This window comes from Xenopus laevis, chromosome 3S (genome assembly GCF_017654675.1).
Source record: "Xenopus laevis strain J_2021 chromosome 3S, Xenopus_laevis_v10.1, whole genome shotgun sequence".
NCBI lineage: Eukaryota > Metazoa > Chordata > Amphibia > Anura > Pipidae > Xenopus > Xenopus laevis.
In genome coordinates this window covers 125,176,953-125,187,130 of record NC_054376.1, presented here as the reverse complement: position 1 = coordinate 125,187,130, position 10,178 = coordinate 125,176,953, and the positions used below count along the sequence as shown (strand labels likewise).

Genomic DNA, 10,178 nt, shown 5'->3' with positions numbered 1-10,178 from the left:
CCAATATCCCTGTAGTCTCCTCCTTCCCCCCTGCCCTCCTGTTTCTCTCTCCCCCTCCAGTCATTCTCTCTGCTCTGCACTCTCTATAGGACATGGATGATTCTGCCATTATTAGACGTAGGAGGCTGCAGGTAAGGCACTCGCACCTCTATCTTCCTGTATTTCACATATTTACTACTGTCCCTGTGTTTATATGTAGCACAATGGCTCCTTGCTGGGAGTGACTGGCATGTTCTGGGCTGTACTGCTATGGCTCCCGGGCTCTCTTTGTCCTTCTGCTCACACCTTGCAGTATTGCTCCTATTTATACATAAGATGCCTCCGTGTTTATGGCTCAATATATGAATGTATGAGAATTCAGGGTATCAGTGCTGTCACCCAGTATAACCCCTCCCTGTAGCTCCACCCACTGCTGCATGCAATCCCTACAGGTAACACTTCTTGCTCGCTTTAATTGCGATTGGTCTTGCTCCCCGTAACCTTCCCTGTTGCACCTGATGTTGCTCCATTGGACCTGCCTCTTTCACACCCACTGGGCCTAATTCTTTATTTAACCCTCTGTACTAACAATTCCTTATAGTGGCATCTTTCCTGGCCCTTGTGTGTATGTCTCTCTTCCTCTCTCTCTCTCTCTCTCTCTCTCTCTCTCTCTCTATATATATATATATATATATATATATAAGTACAAGGTACTGTCTTATTATTACAGAGCAAATCTATAAATAAAATGAAGAATTGGAATTGCTTTTACAAGTAAGAGCTCATTATGGCTCACCAGATCTAAATTCTAATCCTCTCTGTTGCTTTTGGATGGACTTTTTAGGGGCATATTTATCAATGGGTGAAAATGAGAATTCAACCTTTTGATAAATATGCCACTAAAATGTCATTGCTCAATGCAACCCCTCCTTATAACTCCTCCTATTACTCCATATAACCCTCCCTATAACTCCTCCCATTACTCCATATAACCCTCCCTATAACTCCTCCTATTGCTCCATATAACCCTCCCTATAACTCCTCCTATTGCTCCATATAACCCTCCCTATAACTCCTCCTATTGCTCCATATAACCCTCCCTATAACTCCTCCTATTGCTCCATATAACCCTCCCTATAACTCCTCCTATTGCTCCATATAACCCTCCCTATAACTCCTCTTATTGCTCCATATAACCCTCCCTATAACTCCTCCTATTGCTCCATATAACCCTCCCTATAACTCCTCCTATTGCTCCATATAACCCTCCCTATAACTCCTCCTATTGCTCCATATAATCCCTCCCTATAACTCCCCCTATTGCTCCATATAACCCTCCCTATAACTCCTCCTATTGTTCCATATAACCCTCCCTATAACTCCTCCTATTGCTCCATATAACCCTCCCTATAACTCCTCCTATTGCTCCATATAACCCTCCCTATAACCCCTCCCTATAATTCCTCCTATTGCTCCATATAACCCCTCCCTATAACTCCTCCCATTTCTCCATATAACCCTCCCTATAACTCCTCCTATTGCTCCATATAACCCTCCGTATAACTCCTCCTATTGCTCCATATGACCCACCCTATAACTCCTCCTATTGCTCCATGACCCTCCCTAAAATTATAGCTCCTCCCTGTCCTCACCCCTCACCTGTTCATCATATTCCATCACTATTCCTCCTCCTATTGGCCCCTATATATATATATATATATTATTGCAGGTCATGTGTGTGGTCGTGTTGTTATAGCAGATGTCCCCTATCATAGTGTATCATAGTGTATCATGGTGTATCATGGTGTATCATAGTGTATCATGGTGTATCATGGTGTATCATAGTGTATCATGGTGTATCAGGGTGTATCAGGGTGTATCAGGGTGTATCATGGTGTATCATGGTGTATCATGGTGTATCATGGTGTATCATGGTGTATCATGGTGTATCATGGTGTATCATGGTGTATCAGGGTGTATCATGGTGTATCATGGTGTATCATGGTGTATCATGGTGTATCATGGTGTATCATAGTGTATCATGGTGTATCATAGTGTATCATGGTGTATCATGGTGTATCATGGTGTATCATGGTGTATCATGGTGTATCATGGTGTATCATGGTGTATCATGGTGTATCATAGTGTATCATGGTGTATCATGGTGTATCATGGTGTATCATGGTGTATCATAGTGTATCATGGTGTATCATAGTGTATCATAGTGTAAGTGCTGGCTCAGTTGTTAGGATCTCTGGCTCTCAGTGTATCTATAATATATTGGTGGGTATGCAGAGGCTAGTGTGTGTGTGTGTGTGTGTGTGTGTGTGTCAGGGTTGCCAGGTTGGCATGTTTCCAGCCAATTGGGCTACTAATTTAAAGCCCAGGTGGGTTTTGAAAGTACAAACTAGCCAAGGTACAAATTTGGGCTACTTTTTGGGCTGTTGGCGGGTTTGTACTTTGGAAACCAGTCAAAGTTTTTTTTCTTGCCCTAATGTGCCCATTGCATGTTGGGTAATGTTGTTTTTATTTAATAATTTGCCAACTACCAAGTTTTTTGTAAGACTACAATACCCAGCATGCAATGAAGTCGGGAGTTACCAGATTTTAGGCTCTGTACCCAAGTCTCCCCTCCCTTTTAAGCATAATCACATTTTCCGGTGACATTTTCAATTTCAAACAACTTGGGGCAAAAATCTGCTGGCCCCCAAAATGAGATTGACCTGCAGGGGCGTAACTACAGAGGAAGCAGACCCTGCGGCTGCAGGGGGGCCCAGGAGGTATAGGGGCCCCATGAGGCCCTAATTAATGAGCAATTTCAATATATATTGGTAAAAAAGGGCAACTTGTGGCTATGTTGGGGGCCATAAAATGAATTTGCTGTGAGCTTTGAGCTTTTATGTTTAATGAGGAAAATGTAGCTGAAAGCAACTTCCACATTTTCCCTGGTTACAAAGTCATGTCTGTCCCTTCCTGTTCTCTGCTTCTGTTTCTGCTTCTGTCTCTTCTTCTGACTCTGCTTCTGTCTCTGCTTCTGACTCTTCTTCTGACTCTTCTTCTGATTCTGCTTCTGTCTCTGCTTCTGACTCTTCTTCTGACTCGGCTTCTGTCTCTGCTTCTGACTCTTCTGTCTCTGCTTCTGACTCTACTTCTGTCTCTGCTTCTGACTCTTCTTCTGACTCTGCTTCTGACTCTGCTTCTGACTCTGCTTCTGACTCTGCTTCTGATTCTGCTTATGTCTCTGCTTCTGACTCTTCTTCTGACTCTGCTTCTGTCTCTGCTTCTGACTCTTCTTCTGACTCTTCTTCTGTCTCTGCTTCTGACTCTTCTCCTGACTCTTCTTCTGACTCTGCTTCTGACTCTGCTTCTGTCTCTGCTTCCGTCTCTGCTTCCGTCTCTGCTTCCGTCTCTGCTTCCGTCTCTGCTTCTGACTCTGCTTCCGTCTCTACTTCTGACTCTTCTTCTGACTCTGCTTCTGATTCTTCTTCTGACTCTTCTGACTCTTCTTCTGACTGTGCTTATGACTATTCCTCTGACTCTTCTTCTGACCCTGCTTCTGACTCTTCTTCTGACTCTGCTTCTGACTCTTCTTCTGATTCTGCTTATGTCTCTTCTTCTGACTCTGCTTCTGACTCTTCTTCTGACTCTGCTTCTGACTCTGCTTCTGACTCTGCTTCTGACTCTGCTTCCGTCTCTGCTTCCGTCTCTGCTTCCGTCTCTGCTTCCGACTCTGCTTCTGACTCTGCTTCTGACTCTTCTTCTGACTCTTCTTCTGACTCTGCTTATGACTATTCCTCTGACTCTGCTTCTGACTCTGCTTCTGACTCTGCTTCTGACTCTGCTTCTGACTCTGCTTCTGACTCTGCTGAAACAATGTAGTAGAATCCAGCTCTCCTCAAGCCAAAACCGCCAATCCCTACATTACCTTCCCTACCTCTCTGTGGTTCTGATGGCTTCCGCTGCATTGTTTCAAAAGTCAGAACCAGCAGTGCAGAGAACAGAACGGGACAGGCAGACACTGCTCTTACATTTACACTCAACCAGTCAATATTTGTAATAATTGTATTTATTAGACAAACTTTTATCTGGGGGTTTATGCCCTTTCAATAGTGGCCTGCTTCTCATTCACCTCTTGTATTGTTTGCGGTGCCTTAGCTTACCATTCCTATGTGTCCCCCTAGTTAAATCAATGACAGGCTTTGATTTCTGCTTAGGAAAAGAATTAGAAACCTTTCTCACATCTTTCCTAAGCAGAAGAACATCAGAGCAGCCTCTTTCTTTCTCCTGACACCTTCCTTGACTACTTGCTGGTCAGACTGGTGGGAAACTGACCAGCAGGTGGTGCTGTTGCAGGGATGGACCAAGGTAGTTTGGCACCCTAGGCAAGAGCTTCAATTTGTGCCCCCCTCCGTCTGCCCCCAGAACCTGTGCCAGTAGCCATCCATCAAACTGCCCCCTGTACCTGGCACACAAGCCCAGCAGCCAACATATTGCCCCCAAGCGTTACCTGTGCCAGAAGGCGCAGCAGACAAAAATAAATCATATCACATCATATTGGCTAATGCTATTGCCCCCAATTTATGTAACTGTGCCAGCAGCAAACCTGGAACCACTCACAGACTACTAGAAGAAAATCTTCCTTCAGTTCAGGGCAGGCTCAGCTGAACGGCGTATGCAAGACTCAGGTGGATGAGACAGAGCGTGACCACAACAACGCACCTACCCAGGCCGCCAGTTCTCTGCCTCCCCCTCTCCGTCTACCTGCGACGTCATTGATGCATGTCCAACGCAGGCGCAGGAGGCAGATATAAGCGGAGGGTGATTTTATTGTCTGGAGAGGCTAAAGGTGGCTATACTTGGGCTGACTTAGAACTCCAAAAAAAAGTAATTGAACTTACTGGTCAAGTATTTTTTTCGGATTTTAGCAGTTTATACAGTTTAACTACTAATAACAGACGACTTCAGCAGCTCTGTAAAGCTTTCTTTGAGTGTCAGGGACCCTAACTGCCTATTTTGCACTTTCTTTATTCAGTTAACCCTAGTGTTACTGGAATCAGAAACGAAATGGGCAGCACTCCAGGATAAAGTTAAAAATTGCCTTTATTCACCAACAGCAGGACAGCATTGCCTAGTGTTACTACATGCCCTAGTGTTACTGACAATGTGTTAACAAACTCACTGGTATTGGTCTTAAAAACCCAAATGACTCAGAAGCCACTAGAAATAGAAAAATAAGGTTAAAGTAAAAAATGCTTAGAAGTGCCATTTTTTTGGGGGGGTTAGATCCCCTTTACAGGGGTTGTTCACCTTTCAGTAGAGAGGGATATTCTGAGACAACTTGCAATTGGTTTTCATTTTTTATTATTTGGGGTTTTTGAGTTATTTAGCTTGCAATTTCAGCCATCTGGTTGCTAGGGTCCAAATTACCCTAGTAACCATGCACTGATTTGAATAAGAGACTGGAATATGAATAGAAATATAAGTAATAAGAAGTAGTAATAACAATACATTTGTAGCCTTACAGAGCATCTGTTTTTTTTTTACATGGGGTCAGTGACCCCCATTTGAAAGTCAAAACAAACAACTAAAAAACTTAATGAAGACAATTTAAAAGTTGCTTAAAATCGCCCATTCGATACCATACTAATAGTTAACTTAAAGGTGAACCTTTAACGATTGCCAAATGAATGGTTAATTGCTGTGTCACTCGGCCACTTAAATCACATGAACGATGTGGACGATAAAGGGGAAGTTTACTTTTAGGTTCAATTTTAAATTGTAGAAAGCTTATTATTATAAGCATTTATTGATTTAATCTTTATTTTTTTAATTATTGCCCCTCATATGGTGCCTTTTTTCTAACCTGCAAGTAAAAATTTAATTAAGTTTTAAGCCTAAAAAACAAGTGTGAATAGCTTAAGCCGTGCCACCTGCCCCTACTGTGTTGCTGCCACTTTCTTACAGCCCATCTGGCCCAGTGCACCTAAAAATAAATAAAAAATAGACACATTCCAGGCACGGACATACCATTTTGCAGCAAAGAGAGGGGCAAGGTTTGGTCTGCAGGGGATACTTAGCGCGTTTAGTAATGTTTCCGTATTCTAAGAAGACTCAAAGGGATACTGTGATGGGAAAAAATTTTTTTTCCCAAAATGAATCAGTTAATAGTGCTGCTCCAGCAGAATTCTGCACTGAAATCCATTTCTCAAAAGAGCAAACAGATTTTTTTATATTCAATTTTGAAATCTGACATGGGGCTAGACATATTGTCAATTTCCCAGCTGCCCCCAGTCATGTGACTTGTGCTCTGATAAACTTCAATCACTCTTTACTGCTGTACTGCAAGTTAGAGTGATATCACCCCCTCCCTTTTTCCCCCAGCAGCCAAAGAAAAGAACAATGGGAAGGTAACCAGATAGCAGCTCCCTAACACAAGATAACAGCTGCCTTGTAGATCTAAGAACACACTCAATAGTAAAAAACCCATGTCCCACTGAGACACATTCAGTTACAATGAGAAGGAAAAACATCAGCCTGCCAGAAAGCATTTCTCTCCTAAAGTGCAGGCACAAGTCACATGACCAGGGGCAGCTGGGAAATTGACAATATGTTTATCCCATGTCAGATTTTAAAATTGAATATAAAAAAATCTGTTTGCTCTTTTGAGAAATGGATTTCAGTGCAGAATTCTACTGGAGCAGCACTATTAACTGATGCGTTTTGAAATTTTTTTTTTTTACCTATGACAGTATCCCTTTTTAAGCATGACGTCACCTCCTTTGCCTGCATTTTATTTATGGAAGTATCGGCCAGATAGAATCCACACAGCTTCCCCCTCCATGTATAAGCCACACCGCTCAGTAAGACATATTTTTTAACATCCCCTTTTCATGCTTCTTTTTTTTTATGTAGCAGGGAGGTTTGGTAAAATCTGCTCATGGTTTCAGGCAGGACTAGAAGCCATTACTTGCCAGCAAGAGGGTGGGGAGGGGATGATTTCCGCCCGGTGCCCGGCCATAAATAAATTATTAAATAAGCATAACGGAAAAAAAAAAAGACTAAAAAAAATAAAAAAAATAAAAATCCAATTAAAAGTGTGCCCCTTAGTAATGGCGCCCTAGGCAGCCGCCTACTCTGCCTACCCCTAGTTCCGGCCCTGCGCTGTTGTAACAAAATTCATTCATATTAACAGTACATGTATCCCTTAATATCTTGCAATCAAAAGTACATAAATCATGAATGTAAATGACAAAAGTGCTTAGAATAGCCCCCTCATCCATTTTACCTTCACTCATTTTAAAGGTTTACTTATCCTTTAAAAAAAGGGAATGAGAAAGGGATGAAGAGTCTGACTGCTGAGGATGGTGGGTTTGCAGGAGGCTCTGGGAGGGTCTCAGCACAGTCTCCAGTACAAGAAAGGCCTCCGGGTAGGTCTCTGGATCTTTCACTTGGATCTGGCTCATGGGGGAGACAGTTGTGGCCCCCAGTGTGGAGTATGGAGGAGTGGGAACCTGTGCCAGTAAGAGTTGGCCACTGATTTTGGTGATGAGGCCTGGCTCACAGACAATTCATCCCATAGGGGTTCAGTTTATTTACTTTTTTGTTGAACCCCACCCACTCTCCCAAACTGCCTGACCCAAACCTGACTGGCACTTCTATTATAGACCCAAGCCCGCCCCGCCCACCTCTGACATCACAAAAAGTGGGTGTGGCATGGAGGCTGCCGGAAGCAGAAGTTGCTATAGTGAACCTGAACCCGCCCATGACCCACAAAATTCAGTCTCAACCCGCCCGACCCAGGTTGGTCAGTACATGACTAGTTCAGTTGGGCTGAGATCCGGGCTCTGTCCAGTAAAGTCGTTCCCCTCCCATCTCAGCAAAACTATTCTGTAGGGACCTGGCTTTGTGCATGGGGGGCCTCAGTAGCGGAACTATAGGGGGTGCGACTGCACCAGGGGCCGCAGTGAAAATCGCTTTTAGAGGGGTGCGCAGCTGATAGTTACAATACTGGGGGGAATTATTGTGCAGAAACTGGAAAGAGCCTTCCCCCAAACTGGTGCCACAAAGTAGAAAGCAAAGAATTGACAGGAATGTCGTTAAACCCTGTAGACTTAGGGCAGAGACACAAGGTCAGATTCGGGGAGATTAGTCACCCAGTGACAAAGCTCCTCTTCTTCAGGCGACTAATCTCCCCAAACTGCCTTTCCCGCTGGCTAGAATGAAAATCACCAGCGGGATGCGTTTTCCGAAGTCGCCCGAAGTTTCCTCGTGAGTCTCTGCCCTTAAGGTTTTACTGGAACCAGGGGCCCAAACCATGGAAACAGCCCCAGCCCCAGACCTCCACCAAACGTTACACTCCCCATATGACAGTTCCTGTGCAGACATGGATTCTGGAGGCATATGGACTATATAAAAGCTTAAAATGAGTCTTTGTGTATTAAAGGGGAAGTAAACCCAGTGTGTAAGTTTAATGTTATTTTCAAAATCACAGCCAAGAGTGCGGCTCTCTTACAGACACTTACCATGCAATCAGGGAGAATAACAGACAAGGAAGAAGCAGCCCTTTTGGGGTTGTTTCAGCTGAATATTATGACATATATCACAATATACTGTTGATTCTGCTTCTCAATAACTCCCACACAATTCATATTCCCTTATACCCAGACTCACTGGCACGCAGCCGACACATGTAGCAGGCGTTGTCACGTGACGCTCGGCTTGGCCACGCTTCTCATTGTTTGTGACTGCTGTACTGCTGGAAATATGTCCTGGTTAGGCCACCATACAGCCTTATATGAGTACAGGGGGTGAAATAAGACCCCGTAGCGAGAGGTTGGAGAGTGTGTATGTCTGTACAGCCAAAAACTCACCCAGTGCAACAGGCGCAGGCTCATGTTTGGGTTCTATTAATCAGAGGGTTATTAAAAGAAATAGAAGGCCTTTACTTACCCTTGAAAGAAATGTGTAATATAATAATACCATGTATGTGCTCACTGCTGTGCTGCTTGAATTGCACTCCATTATTTACATTTATTGCTGCTGGGGGAGACGTGAGAGTGGAAGATGCAAGAACAATAGAGAGGCAGAACAAGCAAACCACTGTACTTTTAAAGTAACATTATCCCTTATAAAACATGAGTGATACTCAGAGTTCCCTGTATAACTCAGCCTGCAGCCTTGTGCCTTTATATGGTCACAGAACAACCCCTCAGTGACTTCTAATATCCTTATCATTTACAGTCGGGGGTACATTATCCCTTATAATACATGAGTGATACTCAGAGTTCCCTGTATAACTCAGCCTGCAGCCTTGTGTCTTTATATGGTCACAGAACAACCCCTCAGTGACTTCTAATATCCTTATCATTTACAGTAGGGGTACATTATCCCTTATAATACATGAGTGATACTCAGAGTTCCCTGTATAACTCAGCCTGCAGCCTTGTGCCTTTATATGGTCACAGAACAACCCCTCAGTGACTTCTAATATCCTTATCATTTACAGTAGGGGATACATTATCCCTTATAATACATGAGTGATACTCAGAGTTCCCTGTATAACTCAGCCTGCAGCCTTGTGCCTTTATATGGTCACAGAACAACCCCTCAGTGACTTCTAATATCCTTATCATTTACAGTAGGGGGGTACATTATCCCTTATAATACATGAGTGATACTCAGAGTTCCTTGTATAACTCAGCCTGCAGCCTTGTGCCTTTATATGGTCACAGAACAACCCCTCAGTGACTTCTAATATCCTTATCATTTACAGTAGGGGGTACATTATCCCTTATAATACATGAGTGATACTCAGAGTTCCCTGTATAACTCAGCCTGCAGCCTTGTGCCTTTATATGGTCACAGAACAACCCCTCAGTGACTTCTAATATCCTTATCATTTACAGTAGGGGTACATTATCCCTTATAATACATGAGTGATACTCAGAGTTCCCTGTATAACTCAGCCTGCAGCCTTGTGCCTTTATATGGTCACAGAACAACCCCTCAGTGACTTCTAATATCCTTATCATTTACAGTAGGGGGGTACATTATCCCTTATAATACATGAGTGATACTCAGAGTTCCTTGTATAACTCAGCCTGCAGCCTTGTGCCTTTATATGGTCACAGAACAACCCCTCAGTGACTTCTAATATCCTTATCATTTACAGTAGGGGGTACATTATCCCTTATAATACA

General features: G+C 43.3%; 1 protein-coding gene across 4 annotated transcripts in view; it reads left to right on the top strand.

The window, feature by feature from the left end:
- LOC108703406 (microtubule-associated serine/threonine-protein kinase 1-like) overlaps positions 1-10,178 on the top strand; it is a 53,009-nt gene continuing 42,831 nt past the window's right edge. For 3 of the 4 annotated variants that reach the window (XM_041588906.1, XM_041588908.1, XM_041588904.1), the window contains exon 1: positions 29-131. In XM_041588906.1, the coding sequence (XP_041444840.1) occupies positions 93-131 (39 nt within the window). In that variant the 5' untranslated portion in view covers positions 29-92. Of the gene's footprint in view, positions 132-10,178 lie in introns of all 4 variants that reach the window. The other variant, XM_041588907.1, reaches the window with a different exon arrangement.